The following is a 17500-nucleotide window of genomic DNA, read 5'->3' on the forward strand; positions in this document are numbered from 1 at the left end:
TTGTAGTCAAGACGAGACCGAGACAAGACCAGAACCAAGGCATGGACGAGACCGAGACAAAAACCAAGAACAAGGCAGGACGAGACCGAGACAAAAACCAAGAACAAGGCAGGACGAGACCGAGACAAAAACCAAGAACAAGGCAGGACGAGACCGAGACAAGACCAAGACCGAGACAAGACCAAGACCAAGGTATGACGAGACCGAGACAAGACCAAGACCAAGGCAGGACGAGACTGAGACAAGACCAAGACCAAGACCAAGACCAAGACCATAAATTTCACAGAAAAATCCTCATCTTGTGTTTAGTGGGCGTGTCTAACACAGGGAAGGTCAAAACCGGGGGATAAAAATCAAATATAAATTTAAGTTTGTTCTTTTAGAAAAAGGCGTTTTCCTTCTAATCACAGTGATGACGTCAGTGGTGGTCTTGACCGGTCTTGATTTAAATCCGGAGTCCCCCCAGTCTGAGACCGAGACAAGACCGTGTCAAAACGCTTTAGATTCCTAGACGATTTGGAGTACTACAACACTACTATCAGTCCTAACAGAGGTCTTTCTCTCCCTCTCTCTCCCTCTCTCTCTCTCTCTCTTTCTTTCTCTCTCCCCCCTCCCTCTCTTTTTCTTTCTCTCTCTCTCTCTCTCTCTTTCTTTCTCTCTCTCTCTCTTTTTCTTTCTCTCCCTCTCTGTCTCGCTCTCTCTCTCTCTCTCCCTCTCTCTTTCTTTCTCTCTCTTGCCCCTCTCCCTCTCTCTTTCTTTCTCTCTCTCCCCCTCTCTCTCTCTCTCTCTCTCTCCCTCTCTCTTTCTTTCTCTCTCTCTCTTTCTTTCTCTCCCTCTCTCTCCCTCTCTCTTTCTTTCTCTCTCTCCCCCCCTCCCTCTCTCTTTCTTTCTCTCTCTCTCCCTCTCTCTTTCTTTCTCTCTCTCTCTCTCTCTCTCTCTCTTTCTTTCTCTCGCTCTCTCTCTCTCTCTCTCTCTTTCTGCCTCTCTCTCTCCTCGATGTCTGACTCTAGCTCAGTCCCGTCTCTAAATAAGTCTTAAAACATGACATCCTTGGACTCTGGATAAAGTCCTCTGTGATATAAATCTTTCCTCAGCATGAACTTTAAGTCTGTTTGTCTTTTTCAAGAATATTCTTCAACTTCCACTTCATAATCATCGTGAAAGAAATGAGATCTGCAGCAGACATCAAGACAGGACAGATACACAACAGACATCATCAGAGACGCACACAGGAAACATCTCACAGGCGCTTGAGCCAGAGGCTGAAACCACTCAGACACACTGCACAGAAACATGCACCACTACAGGTCAAAGGTCATCCTCACAGTGTCTAATGAAAGGTCGTACACAGCTTCAGTAATGCCAAACTTTTTGAAATCGAGTGTTTTAAACGATCTGTGGATAATGATGGAGAGTTTCAAACAGCGCTGAAGCCTCTTCAAAGTATGCCAGGGCCGAGGAAGAGTACTGAACACAAGTCAAAGGAGCTGGACTTTAGGAGTGAAGTGTGTTTTGCCTTGTGTGAGTGCACCCTCAGTCATTGTTTTTGTTTATTTTGAGTAAATAACCACAAAACTTTTAAATACCTGGATCCAGTCACGCGCCACATTCCTGAGCTGCTGCTGAACGCCACAAATCTGCAAAAATATAAAAGAGACGCACGAGGGAAGTGGAACACATTCTTCATTCTGGCCTCAACAAGGAACATCTTTTGTATTACACACGCACACACACACACACAACTCTGTGATCAGGAGGGAGGGGGCTGCTCGGGGCAACGTGTCGAACATGTCTTTGAGGACGTGTTCAGCTTCAGGCTTCCAGACAGTGTGTGTGTGTGTGTGTGTGTGTGTGTGTGTGTGTGTGTGTGTGTGTGTGTGTGTGTGTGTGTGTGTGTGTGTGTGTGTGTGTGTGTGTGTGTGTTATGTAGGCCACACTCACTCTGATTTTGGAGTGGATGTGGAGGTTCAGTCAGTCAGCTGTTTGTGTTTGAAAAAAAAAACTTTCAGACAAAAAAATGTTTTTCAGCTTCAGCTTCACGACGACACATCCCTCCCTCCTGTCAGAGCGCCCCCTACAGGCCCGGAGCCGTTTCCGCACTTTGATAAACTGGAACATCATCCAGTTTGCTCAGGAACTTTCCCCGCCCCGTCTTTCTTTTTAAGGTTTGTTCAAAGCCGCTCGCTCATTCATGGACATCTGAAGAGTTGATAATCAACCTTCACGCTCAGCCTGCGGGTTTTATTTCCTCCCACGCCGATCAGCCGGGAATTCAGGCTCCGATGACTTTTTATTTTCCCCCTTTTTTTATGTCCGACGGCGGAGGAGAGCTCTGACATGAAAAGTTCAGCTTCCTGTAATCCGCTTTGCCTTTGTGAGGGAGGTGACTTTCAAACTAGCTATCGCTTAAACCCCCCCCCAACTCACCGCATAGAGAGAGAGAGCGACGCCGCGCTCTGTGTTAGCGTCCATCTTTCTGTTTTAATCCTGCGTTTTGTTTGGGGAATAATAAGTCTCCTTTTTTTCCGCTCTGAACTCGTCTCTCTCTCTGTGTGCACGTGGAAATTAAAACTTTTGGGTTTGTGTCAGAGATTAGCGTGGAGGTCAAACATAATGGCTTCCGTTTAACGAGAAAGTAGATATGATTATTCTGCACTTGCTCTCCGCTCAACTTTTGTCCTCAATCTAAACGGAGCCGCTCCGACAGCTCTGCCCTCATTACGCTGCAACAAAAGAGGCCGCTGCTCGCTGTTTGTCCTCCTGTATTTAACATCAGAGTGAAAGAGAGACAGAGAGACTCATCTTCAGAGCTACCCCCCCCACCCCCCCCCCCCTCCTCTGTTTACTGTCATATGTATACCAACAAAGGCTTTTGTCGTCTTCACAGGAACAAATGGATGAATATTCAACGTGTACTCAGAGATTAAACAGGACTACACATGATTTAGCGTGTGTGTGTCTGAACTCTGCCGCCTTATTGGTTCAGATAACCATAATCTACCTCGGATTACATCGACTGCAGAGCGATAAAAACACACAAGATCCCCTTAAATCTACTCGTCTGTCTGCGGGACGAGGAGGAGCGGCTGGATTACACGACGGGTCTACACATGTTGCGATTTCTTCTTCATTTGTAGTCCAACATATTGAGGTCATGTTCGCACACTTACACATGTTTTTCAGAGAGTAATCACGTGTGTTCATTTTATGTTCGGATTAATGCTGGAAATCTTTAATCACGCCGCTCGATCAATAAACTCACGTCGACAAGCTGAGGACAAGATGAACTCTGAAGAGAAATAAAAACATAGCAGGAGGTCGAAAGCATGACTTAAAGACAGGGTTGGTCATTTTAAAAAACTAGCATGATTTTGAAAGTAGCATTCCCTCAGTGCTTCGTCTACATCCCCCCCTCCCCTCTGTGCTCCCTCTAAAGCCACGCCCCCTCACTTACATACAGAGCGCCGTCCCTCCAGAAGTGGACCTCAGTTCATCTCTTACATTGTGTAGAAACTACGTCGTCTCATGTTTCATTCAACGCTAAGTACACACTAAACTATCATAATACATGTTTAAAAAAGTGCAGGCAAGAGGTAGAGAGCGAGCAGGGAGACAGGGAGGCGTCTGATTGGTTCCTTTTCAGAGAACATTAATTAGTTATTAATGTCTGTCAGGACCTAAAGACAATTTCAACCAAAATCTTACAGTGGATCTTTGCTTTGCTCTTTTGCCTTTGAACATTAACTTAACTAGCAAAGAGAAAAGGAGAAAAGAGGTACCACACTTGTCCACAGGGGGTGCCAAAGAACGACACATACTGAGAGTTCCTCACGAGCTTAACGTAAATGTATTAATGGAATATTAAGTTATGATTTTATGTTGCGATAAAATCCAGAGTTAACCTTCCTGTGTCCTTCATCAGTCACCACAGACTGTATGAAACATGGACGTGATCTCAGTGATGTCATAATTAGTCCTTAAAGCGGACTTTTGTAGCTCATTGGCGGCGGTCGCCATGTTGGAAATGTTCATTCAAACTGACTTTCAATCAAAATAGAAAAGACAGAGGCGGGGCTTAAGTCTCCTGGCAAACAACTTCAAAGCCTGTCAGTCAGCTAAGCCACGCCCCTAAATATGTACATATATTAAAGTCTCTGGCGCATCAAAATCCAAAAAGATCATTTTTAAAAATCACACATTTGGTTCTGAGTAATAAACCAATGAAGAGATGATCAGTTGATGCCTTTATCTTGGTACCAGGATGTAAACATGTTCAGACATTTTAATATGAGACCAGATTGGGACGGACTCACTTCTGCAGCCAGCCTCAAGTGGACACTCGAGGAACTGCAGTTTTGTTGCACTTCTGCACTGACTTCATTTTTCAAATGCTGGAGCTCAAGTCCATTTACTGTTTTACTTTTAAACTGACCAATGACAAAACAACAAGGAAGTGGACCGCTATAAGACCGCTTCTGTCTCTTCAATGCTGCATCAGCGCGGTGCGGGCCCGTTTCATCCTCCGAGCAAGTGCTCGGGCACGGTTCGAGACACCGCGCCTTGTGTGAAAACTCCCTTGGATAGCGCAGTCTGAAAATGTTCCAATAGGAATAAAGGACCCTTCAGGAGGACGCAGGTTTGAATCCTCGACTGTGAACACAAAAACAAAAGAACCCTTTCAAAATAAAAGCACACTGGACATTCATTTTCACCATTTTTCAGTTTATTGTTGGCATATTGGTGTGTTTGTGTTTGTAATGTGTGAGAAAGTCGTGTGTGTGTGAGTGTGTGTACTGAATCCCGCCACAGCACCGACAAACACCGTCTGCTTTTGGCCTTTTTGTTTCCTTATAAATGGACCCTTAAAAGTTTTGGTTACAATGACACAAAAATTACCATGAATGTCTAACCCGCCGCCTCCCGTACTTATAGACATGACCGTTTATCCCCAAAGTGGAAAAAAAAGAAACAAACTGATGTGAAAGGATGAGAAGTCGAGTTTTACATCTGCTAAGGCTGTTGTGTCTCTCTCCACGCCTCCTTCAACCTCCAATCAGAATGTGGACCCAGCAAACGGATAGCACGCCTTCAGAACAAGTAGATATAGATAGATTTATATATAGAGTTTTATATTCAGCTTGAAACGTTTTAAAAGAGTACAGTAAACACTTCTCACACATGATAGAAACTACTCCACGCCTCAGAACCAGAAAAAGAGCGGCCCGGACGGCGTCCGCGCCACGCAGTAAGGTGAACAAACCAAAGCCCCGTCAACGTAAAGAAAAGATAAATAAAAAAATATCCTGCCCACAGTCTTTTCTTACAAAGTGTGAAGTAGATCGGAATAGAGACACCTGACCGCACGAACAGAATAGAAAAATCTAAAACAGTGGTGTTGCATCTTCAAATGCACAAAGATTCTCCTGTACAGTTTGGCGTCTCTCTGTCTCTCTCTGCGAGTTCAAACGCCTAAAGGGCTCAGTGGCGGTGTTTCTCCCGAGTGGCTTTCGTATCGATCAGTCTTTTTGAAGCAGCACACGCAGATTGGAAAAGCTCAGAGAGATCAGAGTCCCCCCTCCTCCTCCTCCTCCTCCTGCTCCGTTAGGTTCTCAGTCCGGCTGAGACAGTGGGGTCCTCCCAGCGAGTAAGGCTATCCATCCACCTCCCTGCAAACCCCCCCCCCGAAAAAGAGTTCCACATCCTGCAGGTGGGGTCAGTGCTCCAAAGAGTCCAGGATGGAGGGATCTTCACTTCCTTCTTAAGGTGTGTAATCGTGTTTTTATTGGTAGTTTATTTTCCCAGGTGAGGAGGGGGGAGACAGGGTGGGGGGAGGGGGTGAGGGTGGGGTTGGGGGGTAGTATGGGCTCAATTTTGATGCTTTCTTTTTTTTATAGCCTTGGTCATCCAGGAGTGATTGTGCAAAGTCACGCGGTCTCTGGTATGTCCACGCGAAAGGAGCTAGCAAACCCTTTTCCTCGCTGCAAGAAGAAGAAAACAAGATTAGTCGGTGTGTGTGTGTGTGTGAGTGTGATAAACAACAACAAGGGGAAACAGAAAACAGACAGAGTGGAGGTCAGAGCGTTTCAAACCTTGTCCGTAATATTTCACACATTTGGGTGAAAATGTTTCATTACTTTGATTATTTTAAGTTTTTACGTCTTATAAAAAGATAAAGATGATTTTAAATGATGTGTTTATGTTTTATCAGACACACGCACAGAACACAAACACATCAGCAGCGTTTTAGTGCAGACGCCGTGCAGAAGTCCGCCTGCAGATTTTAAAAGAAGAAATTACAAAATATCAGGAACGCCTAGAGCTCCCTTTTTTGTTGCCATGGTACCTAAACAGGTCTGTATATAGTTTGACTTTTACTAGTTTTATATCTGAAGTTTAAAGTGATGGAATCATCCCAGCAGATTTCTGAAACAGGCTGTCACGTCTGCATCTTAAACCATCTCTATACTCTTAAAACAACAATACAGAACGGTCCCGACAGAGAGGGAGAGTTTTAGGTTACAGAGGAAGATGTACTCTGGACTGGTTTAGACCCAAAGCTTGAAAAACAGAGACGGTCTAAAGACTCTGACATGAATGTGTCTCGTTCACATGAGAAACAAAGACAGGAAGTCTCAATTCACTCGTGTGAAATGGCTCATGGGTAATGTGTGTGTGACTATGTATTTGGGTTGGGGGGTTATGGGAAAAGTAGCCTTTTGCTTAGGGGGTTGGGGGCTGGTTTTGTATTTGGTGGCCAATTTATTTAGGACGGCAACAAAGCTGGAGGTTTAACAGGCGAGCCCCGCCCACTCCTCTGTCCCCCCCCCCCCCCGACATCGTGTCATGACGGTAATCATTCGGCTCTGGCTTTCCTCTCTCTCTCCTCCACACGGCCCCCCACCCTGACCCGACCCCAGGCCAGACTCAGGCCCGGGCCTGCCCCCCCCCCCCCCTCCCCTCGGGGACAAAGAGCCTCTGTGTATCAGTGACTTGATCAGATTAGGGAGCTTCAGCCTCTTGGTATCATCCCTTCCTCCTGCGCCTCCCACCTCCTCTCCCCTCTCTGACTGTTGTTCCCTCTGTGCCATTAAACCCCCCCCCCACTACCCCCTCGACTGCCTCCCCCGCTCTCATTAGCATAAGGGCCACAGTGATCTACTTTGCAGGAGGAGTGAGTGGCTGTTCGTGGGAAACGCGCAGATATCGGGAGCTCTTCACATCGAGTGCTGCATCACAAGCATATAATCAGCACATCCATGGAAACTGCACACACACACACACACACACACACACACACACACACACACACACACACTCAGAGTACATCACACTGCAGGTCGACTTGTGGAATAGTTGCTGTTTTGTTGCGCTGTTCTGAAATCTTTTTCTATTAATAGAAGATAATATTTTCCGTAGTATAAGAACACGTTTCCTTGAGATTCTAAACTCTGGAACTGTTTTAATGTTTTTAATATAATAAAATCTCCGTTATATAATGAATCCATTGTTTTCAAAAAGCACCAAAGCTTTAAAAAAAAGATCTTCAGTCAGATTAAACTAAAAGCTTTAAGAGAGAGAGAGAGAGAGAGAGAGAGAGTGTACATCGTCATCAGTCTCCTTTATTTAAAATCCTTCACTTTGCTCTCTCTCTCTTTCTCCTCCCTCTCTCTCTCTCTCTCTGTCTCTCTCTCTCTCTCTCTGAGTCTGACCATAGAAACAGGCCGTCACAGACAGAACCGTCGACCCAGAGGCCAGGCTGTGTTCACTCTGCCATCGAGGAGAAGTGGAGACAGAATCTCTCTTCTAAACTGTAATAAATATAAAGATTTAAGAGAGGCTTTCTTTGAACGTATCAATGATGCATATCCTGAGTTTAGAAATCTCCCCGATCCTCAGAAGCTTCCCCATGTGGGGGGAAAAGTCTGTGAGCAGGACGAGCTGCAAAATATGGTTGTCACAAATTAAGACAAACTACACTCAATGTTTCTTAGAAATAACACCCAAAAAATGTTTCTCGCTCTTCTTTTTAAAGCTGCTTCAGAATTAAACATTATCGTCTGATTTCATCATCATTATAGTTTTAATTACAGATTCTTCACTCAACATGTCCTTGTTTCTCATCGTGCAGCATTAACCTGAAACCCTCACAATAACAATAACAATCATGATGTTCAGACAAACGAAGAGTTAAACTCTTTATTCCTCTTCTGAAAGGTCACGACCTAATTAGGACTTCATGGTTTCAGAACCACTTCATCACTTAATCCAACGTTTGTTATTTTAAAAAAAAAGCATCTCAAACTCCCACAGTGGATTTATTTTCTACTCTTTTAATTTCTTCTTCTGTTTTCTTATCACGTCTCGTTCTCCTCAAACACACAAATCTGTTCACTGCACAAAGGAATCTTTAACCCTAAAACACTCAAAGCTGCGTTTCATGTAAACAAGGGTTAATTTAGTCAAAAATTAAAAACATCTTTTCAAATGTTTTTATGGTAAATGGTAAATGGACTTGAGCTTATAAAGTGCTTTTCTAAAGATAAAGATAAAGATAAAGATAAACTTTATTGATCCCCCGTGGGGGAAATTTGTGCATTACAGCAGCTCCAGAAAACAGGGGACGGGAATATAATTATTAAAAATAAAAATAGAAGTTAAAAATCAAACATATTTACATTCAGTTAAATAAAAAAATACAATAATGTAAAATTACACAGTAACTACACAGTTGTTCTTAAAAAAACACACAGTGTGTAGCATGAGGTGGTGATGCTGTTAAAGAGTTCTAGTCTTCTGACTACTCAAAGCTCTTTTACACTGCATGTCACACCTACACATTCACACACTGATGGTAGAGATCACTATGTAGTATCATCAGAAGTAACTAATCCCATTCATACACCGTCACTGAAGCAGAGGGCGCAGGGTTAAGTGTCTTGTCCAAGGATACATCAGACATGTTGCCCAACTGGGAATCGGACCCTCGACCCTACAAACTGAGCCACAGCCGCCCATGCAGAAATTCTGATTCACTGAGAATGGATTACAGTCGCTAATATCCCCAAAAGTCCTTCATTATGTTCTCCCTCTATCTAGTTGTCTACAAGTCTAATCCACAAAGAACAGCTCTGATGATGGAGCTACACTCTCACTCTGATGGAGCTGTACTCTCTCACTGATGGAGCTGTACTCTCTCACTGATGGAGCTACACTCTCACTCTGATGGAGCTACACTCTCACACTGATGGAGCTGCACTCTCACTCTGATGGAGCTACACTCTCACTCTGATGGAGCTACACTCTCACTCTGATGGAGCTGTACTCTCACACTGATGGAGCTGCACTCTCACTCTGATGGAGCTGTACTCTCACACTGATGGAGCTGTACTCTCACACTGATGGAGCTGCACTCTCACTCTGATGGAGCTGCACTCTCACTGATGGAGCTGTACTCTCTCACACTGATGGAGCTGTACTCTCTCACACTGATGGAGCTGTACTCTCTCACACTGATGGAGCTGCTCACGTCTCTTATAAATATTGTGGCGCAGTTACCGCCAACTCTCAGCAGACACTCATTTTGTCTGATAAACATTGAAAGAGGCAAATCTTCCTCTAATGACGGCTTAATTCATCATTTAAAAAATGCAAACAACACTGCTGCACAGAGGCGCAGTTTGCTCTGTGGCGCAGTTTTGGGAACATTTAATCCTTTGTGTGTGTTTTGTGAATTAGACAGCGTCTCTTTGACTCATTTGCACGGGTTTAGCCAGCAACAAAAGCCGCCATATTGTGAATAATGTGACATTTGGTGTCTGTTAGCTGTTAGCGCTGCTGTTTCTTTTAGACATGTTTTCATTAACGGACACAAAAGCTGCCAGATCCTTTAGAGAATCGGGCCCTCGGGTTTCTGGCCTTTTCTAATCCTTAATGTTGGATCAGGCAGATTATTTTCACAGTGAGCTGAAAGAAGACGCTGAACTAGTCATTTAAATCTTTCTCACTTATAAGTGACTGTCTTGCTGGTGTTGTATTAATGAAAGTCTAGTTTTCATAACTCGTTAAATTGGGAGTTTTTGTCGTTATGTTCTTTTTAACGCTGATCTTCATCTCTCTGCCTTGTTTCTCGTTGAAGAAAGCAGAATGATCTCAATCTGTTTGCAGATGTGTTCCACTCTCTGCGAGACGTTGTGAATATATTTAAGATGATTTCTCCGCCCTCCCACTGAGGCCTGAAGTCCTCTTTGACCTGCTCGTGCTCACACACTGTGCATCAACACGTCTTTAATAAATACGTCTCTCTCTGATATGAACGCTAGGTAGCCTACTGACTTCCCTTTTTGATCTGCCATGAGAAAGAGAAGAATCAAATGAATAAAACATTCATTAAAAAGCAGAGTTTTCTTCCTGCTGTTTCCAGCAGCACGCTGCGGTTTGAGAAGAGGGCGCCCAGGAAGCGGCGCTGCTCTGACGGTTTGATAATTCAGCTGGCTGTGTGGATGATGAGAGAGGGGGCCTCTTCAGGCGCTGCTTGACTAAATTATAATTAAGCATTATCACCAAATTGCAGTGATTGAGGATGTTTCTCTTTGTGGCCTCTGAATGAGAGCTCCGAACCCGCCGCTCGTTGGGAAATACGTCGTCTTTGACTCCTCAATTATCTAAAACGGTCTTTCTCCTCGGCCGTCGACTGAGAACTTAAGCTCACCGCCTGCCGCTCTTCTTCTTCTAAAGACGTTTAATAGGTTGCAGCAGCCATTTTCCCACAATGAGACAGAGCAGCCTTAATGTGAACATCCCCGCCCACACCGAGGCAGCCTGACAGAAATCTGCTGCTTTTAGTGTTTCATTTACGAGCTGATCGTGGAGACCCCTGTATGTGTGTGTGTGTGTGTGTGTGTGTGTGTGTGTGTGTGTGTGTGTGTGTGTGTGTGTGTGTGTGTGTATGTGTGTGTGTGTGTGTGTGTGTGTGTGAGTGTGTGTGTGTGTGTGTATGTGTGTGTGTGTGTGTGTGTGTGTGTGTGTGTGTGTGTGTGTGTGTATGTGTGTGTGTGTGTGTGTGTGTGTGTGTGTGTGTGTGTGTGTGTGTGAGTGTGTGTGTGTGTGTGTGTGTGTGTGTATGTGTTTGTGTGTGAGTGAATTGAAACGGTGGAGATGAGGGGAGATCAAATCATCACAGAGGGAGATAATGAAGATGTCTGAGAAAGAGGGAAGAGTTAGTTAACACTCTGAAGGACAGAGGTCAGACCCCAGAGGAATGGCATGCTTCTTTCCTTCCTTCCTTCCTTCCGTCCTTCCTTCCTTCCTTGGAGAAAATTAAATTTGGATCTTTTTTTTTGTTCTCTTCACCAGATTCAAACAGAATACTCACTTAAGTAAGCGGGGTTAAAAGGCGCTCTGGAGCTAGGCAGAAAAGCCTCCAACTCTTTCCTCTCTATGGAGCCCTGCTGGTGGCTGAGGTGATGATGGTTTTTGAGGTGTTGGTGGTTTTGGTGGATTTGGTGGAGGTGACTGAGAGGCGTCTCTTTGCCAAACGTGGAGAACGACTTATCAGCCGTCTGCTCGGGGCTTTCAAATACCTCTGTGTCCGGGACCGAGTCCATGCCGGGCACGTGGAGGTTGCTGCGGTAGTCCGGGCCCTGGCGCCCGTCGGAGGGCACAAAGCTCGGCATCCAGCAGCGGTCCGAGTGGCCCAGGGCTTTACACTCCTCCGTGCAGTTAGAGAAGAGATCAGCGCCTGCGGAGGAAGAGGAGGGACACATGAGGAAGGCGTCTAACCCTTAGACAACTGACCTCCATCACAGGGGGGGGGGGGGGGGGTGTCCGGTTTTATAAGGTCCTTTTAAAATCAGACTTTCGTTTTTGGAAATCCAGGACAGCTGCACTTCAGCCAAAACTTTGGGGTTCAAATAAACAACATGTCAAACGTTTGTTTCATTTCTATTTATGGAGCATTTTCTGAACTGTCCTCGAAGATATTTGTGAGTCACAAAACCGTTTGTCTCTGGTTTTACTGATTCTGAGGAAACATTTGAAAACACTCCAACAAACAAGAGAAAAACAAACCACTGCAGGCTCCAGGCTCAGTGGACTCCAGTCTACAGCAGAGTTCAGAGAGGTGCAGTCTTTAGCACACACACACACACACGCGAAGCTTAGTCCCACATATTTCCATGTCTCTCACAATGTGTATTTATGCACCCTGCTCTTTGATTCCTCACGTCAGAGCTTTATGTCTCACCGCTGTTAACATCAAAGCCACCTGCAGTGAGGATAGAAAACACACACACACACACACACACACACACACACACACACACACACACACACACACACACACACACACACATACATACACACACGCTGCTGGATGTCCATATCTTATATATATATAAATACATCAGCAGATGGTTAAACCTGGTCCCTGTTTTGACATCAAGTGTTGTTGTAAAAATGTTTCATTCTCGCCTCGTGTACAGACGCTTAAGTCGTCGTCACAGTGGTCACGGGTTCAGAATCCGACCTCGGCCCTTTGCTGCATGTCGACCCTCACTCTCTTTCTCCTCACAACATGTCCTGTCTCTCTCTCAGCTGTTTGATTCTTCAATACTTCTGATGCCACGTGTTTCAGACGATACCATCTCCATCATGATGATGACGCTTTAAAATAAAAACTACAGATCTGAAGTCACATTTTAAAGGTCACATATCCTCCTCCTCATCAACCAGTTTAAATAAGTCTCAGAGCTCCTCAAAACATGTGTGTTAAGTTTCTTGTTCTAAATCCACTCTGATCCTGTATTTGATCATGTCTATAAACCCCTCTATTTCAGCCCTGCTCAGAACAGGCTGTTTCTGTGTCTGTACCTTTAAATATGTAAATGAGCTGTGTTTGACCACGCCACCTCTCTGGAAGGGTTTGGGTGTCTCAGTTTTTCTCGCTGAGAGGGGCTACTGCCCTTTGTGATGTCATGAAGGGAACATCAAATCTCAGTCACTAACCACCTACTTTCCTGGGAGCTCTTGAGCTCTCCTAGGCTCCTCAAGATCGTCGGTTGACGGCTTGCCAGAACTTGCTCTCTATCCCTCTTCCTGCATCTTGTCCCATCTCTCCCCCTATCCCTTTCCAAGCCCGGCGCAGTCTAGGCCTGTGAAGACAGTTTCGTCATGAGCCGGGGATCCGGCCGAAGATTTCTGCCTTTTAATAAGACAGTTTTTTCTTACCACTGTAACTTTTGCTGCTTTGCTAAAGTGCTCATGATGGATAGGCCGGATCTTTGTAACATAGCAATAAGTAAGGTCTTTTACCTGCTTTTTGTAACATAATAATGAGTAAGGTCTTTTTACCTGCTCTTTTGTAATGTTAACAGACAATGAGTAAGGTATTTTACCTGCTCTTTTGTAATGTTAACAGACAAAGAGTAAGGTATTTTACCTGCTTCTTGTAAAGTGTCTCGAGATAACACTTATGAGTTGACGCTATACAAATAAAAATTGATTGATTGATTGATTGATCTCCAAACGGCCTGTTTGAGCACACATTTTCTGAAAAGTGGAGCAGGCAGAAGACGGAGAGGATGGACTTTTCTCATCATCGGGGGGTTTGTAGACAGACTAGAGACACATATTAGAGCTAGAGGAACATGGTGAAGTGGATTTTAGAACAATATGTGACCTTTAAAGGAAAAACAGCCATGAGAGAATGAGAGCAACATCTACTAAAACGTTGGCAATGAATGTGTGCAATTCAGACAGTGCAGGAGTTTAACTGCAGGTTTTGGTAATTAACTCTTTCATTTCACTAAAATGGTTAAAATTACAAAAAATACCAACCAGGAGACTCCTTAAACTTGAAGGTACTCGTGATGTGTCGCCTTATTTATTCTTAAAGACACTGCAAATCAAAAAAACAGTCTCCGATCTAAACTTGAAATTGAGTATGTACTTATGCCTCTGTATGTATGTCTGCGGCTTTCTTTGGTTAAGGTCGTTTTTGCACCATCAATCAATCAATCAACTTTTATTTGTATAGCGTCAACTCATAACAAGTGTTATCTCGAGACACTTTACAAGAAGCAGGTAAAATACCTTACTCTTTGTCTGTTAACATTAACCATCTCTCCTGAAATATCATCTCTGGATTTTCAAACCTCTAAACCCATTATAGAACTGTTTTTATCATTACACGTGCAGCATCACGTCTCTGTACATGCATGGTGAGAAAAGGATTTACAGTACATAACATCTCTGAACATGTATTTACACTCGTTCAGCTTCAAGGCTGAAACCTTTCAGCCGATGTCTGAGACGCTTTGCTTCTCAGTTTTTTGTAAAGTGTTGGCGTCTTCAGACGGAACAAAAGGAAAGCACTCGAGAACATTTTCAACGACATGACTGGTAAAGATGAAGATTTGAGGCCTTGAATCGGAGCTGCTGCTGCTGCACAGTTTACAGAGCTGTCATCTCGTTATTTACAAGAGGCGGGCTTATAAATGTAACGAGGGATATTTCGGTTTAAAGAAGAAGAAGCTTGTCAAAGAATCCTAATTTGTGATGCTAATGAAGTCAAACAGCAGAAATACACTCTCATCCTGACACGCACACACACACACACACACACACACACACACACACACACACACACACACACACACACACACTGGAGGAAAGTTAATTTTATCTCAAGTAAACCTCGTAGGGATTCAAAGCTGTGTGATGAAATGACATCCTCTCTCCTCAGACACTCGACGTTGAGATGTCAAAACAAAAGTCAGAGAGAGAGAGAGAGAGAGAGAGAGAGAGAGAGAGAGCTTCTGCAGGATCAGCAAACGAGAGAAAACAAACCAACAAATGACGGTAACTGAATGAAATGAGTGGTTGACAACGCTGCATATAAACCACCGATCGACGAGGAGAATTTAATGATTTCCTTTCCCTTTAAAATTCTTTTGTTTGCTCTCTTTGTGGGAAATATTCAGCCAGTCAGCGGAATAAAAGTCTTTGTGCACCAAACTAAGAATAATTTTCATCGTTTTTCACACACAATGCATTCAATTACCAGGGATTTCTCAAACCAACGGACTCCTCTCTCATCTACAGTCCGTCTCCGTCACACATCTAAATCCTGTTTCTGCAGAAAACGTCTCACAAAACTCACTCAGAGCGGAACACAAAGACAACACAAATATGGACAATTCTAATCCATTTGACAAAAACTATAAAGTGCAATACTCGTTATAACCAGCAGAGGTTCTAGCTTTTAGCTTCAGTAACTGAAGAGGAGAGAAGTGCATCTCATTACAGAGCACGAGTGAAGACGAAGCGGTGAGCCAATATTCCAAGAGACCGATGAACGACACAAATAACACAACCAACATGATGCACCATTATCTATACCGCTTTTTCCATTCAGGGTTGCAGGGGCTGGAGCCCATCCCAGCTGTCATTGGGTGAGAGGCGGGGTTACACCCTGGACTGTTCACCAGCCAATCACAGGGCTGACATATAGAGACAGACAACCAGCCACACTCACTTTGGACTGTGGGAGGAAGCAGGAGTACCCGGAAGAGAACCCACACATGGAGAACATGCAGACTCCACACAGAGAGACTCCTGAAGGACAGGGATTCAAACCAGGAACCTCCTCACCAGGAACCTCCACACCAGGAACCTCCTCACAGAGAGACTCCTGTCAGACGGGGATTCAAACCAGGAACCTCCTCACAGAGAGACTCCTGTCAGACGGGGATTCAAACCAGGAACCTCCACACAGAGAGACTCCTGTCAGACGGGGATTCAGACCAGGAACCTCCACACAGAGAGACTCCTGTCAGACGGGGATTCAAACCAGGAACCTCTTCACAGAGAGACTCCTGAAGGACGGGGATTCAAACCAGGAACCTCCTCACAGAGAGACTCCTGAAGGACGGGGATTCAGACCAGGAACCTCCTCACAGAGAGACTCCTGAAGGACGGGGATTCAAACCAGGAACCTCCACACAGAGAGACTCCTGAAGGACGCTGATTCAAACCAGGAACCTCCACACAGAGAGGGGGCAGAGCTAACCACTGCACTGAGCTCGAACACAAAACACATGAATAAGACACTGGCAGGAGATTTAAAACCTGGCTCGACTAATCGAGTGTCAGAGCCACAGAGGCGACTAGGAACAGCTGTGTTTGAAGGATTTGTGCTGCTGATTAACACGTCAGAGCTGTGATGACCCGACTGTTCAAAAACACTTTGATTAAATTACTCAAAGTTCAGAATCTTCTGAACAGTGTCGTCTACACGACTCTATAATGAGAATATGTGTCTTTCTATCAATGCTACGTGTAGTTCACCAGAATCTCAATGTGAACTGAAGAGTGGAGAAGAACATACTGGAGAACAGGAAACATGCAGCAGCAGGTTCATTAGAGCACGGAGACTTCAGGAGTTTTTCAGGAGTTTTCTGCATGTTTAAAAGCACTGTGTGGAGACTTTTTATGAACTAGCTTCAGTAGTGACTGATGCTCGTTTGCAGAATCCACTGTGACAGAAACTGTGTGAGTGATGATCCTCAGCAGGTGAATCTGAGCTGAGCTGGTTTATTCCTCACAGATGATCAAACTGCATCGGCTGCATTAGTTGAACATACAGCAGACTTTGGATTAACTAAAAGGAATGTGGGAAAAACAGCAGGTTGGTAACTGTTACGGTTCAAGATTCATGTGGAAAAAAAAACTGAAGTCATTGAGGTGCAAACATTTTTAAATTTTAGATTCTGTGTATTTATTTTACGTCTCTGCAAAATGAATTCCCAAAGAGTTCATTATAATTCAGTTCAAGCGTTTAATTGCGGAATAAAAAAACTCCCTGAAGGTGTTTTCAATCCAAAATGTCTCTGAAATAAACACTGAAGCTGTGACCTTCATGGAGGTCAAGACCCGGCGCCCATAAACACTCCGAATCCTCCTGCAGAGAACGCCGCAGTCCACAGCTGGACCTCAGAATCTTCAATCAGATGAAAAACAGCACAGTTCACCGACTTAGTGTGTGTGTGTGTGTGTGTGTGTGTGTGTGTGTGTGTGTGTGTGTGTGTGTGGTAGCCACAGGCGATAATATGCACCAACATGCATGTGCATGAAGGAGCAGGCAGGGCAGGAGAGGTGGGTGAAGTCTTTAAACCTCCATTCAGCCTGGCATCAGATTAACCAAAACCACAAACTCAATAGTCTTTGATTACCCAGAATGCCCCTGTCCCGGCCCTCGCTCTCCCCCTCTTTATGAAACCTTTTGTCCCGCATGAAAGGCAGCAGGTAGAAAACCGGTCTGAGCATGCTTGCTTTCATGTGGGCTAATTATTCCTGCAGCTTCTGAAGGCCAAGGGCCCGCTAAACCCGAGCACATGACTCAGAATGCACAAAGAACACACAAAGGGTTAAATGCTCCCCTTACTGCCCCGTTGGGCAAAGCGCATCGGTGCAGCTCACATGTTTTTAAGTGATCCTTTGGGCA

At 44.5% G+C, this 17500-nt stretch overlaps 1 protein-coding gene across 3 annotated transcripts in view; it reads right to left on the reverse strand.

Annotated features, from left to right (window-relative positions):
* Positions 1 to 5538: 5538 nt before the first annotated feature.
* Positions 5539 to 17500, reverse strand: part of pcdh10b (protocadherin 10b) — a 26026-nt gene continuing 14064 nt past the window's right edge. For 2 of the 3 annotated variants that reach the window (XM_061049084.1, XM_061049083.1), the window contains exons 4-5: positions 11372 to 11737; positions 5539 to 5978 (exon numbers count right to left, since the gene is read on the reverse strand). In XM_061049084.1, the coding sequence (XP_060905067.1) occupies positions 5959 to 5978; positions 11372 to 11737 (386 nt within the window). In that variant the 3' untranslated portion in view covers positions 5539 to 5958. The remainder of the gene's footprint in view (positions 5979 to 11371; positions 11738 to 17500) is intronic. The other variant, XM_061049085.1, reaches the window with a different exon arrangement.

This window comes from Labrus mixtus, chromosome 10 (assembly GCF_963584025.1).
Source record: "Labrus mixtus chromosome 10, fLabMix1.1, whole genome shotgun sequence".
In the NCBI taxonomy this organism is placed as follows: Eukaryota; Metazoa; Chordata; class Actinopteri; order Labriformes; family Labridae; genus Labrus; species Labrus mixtus.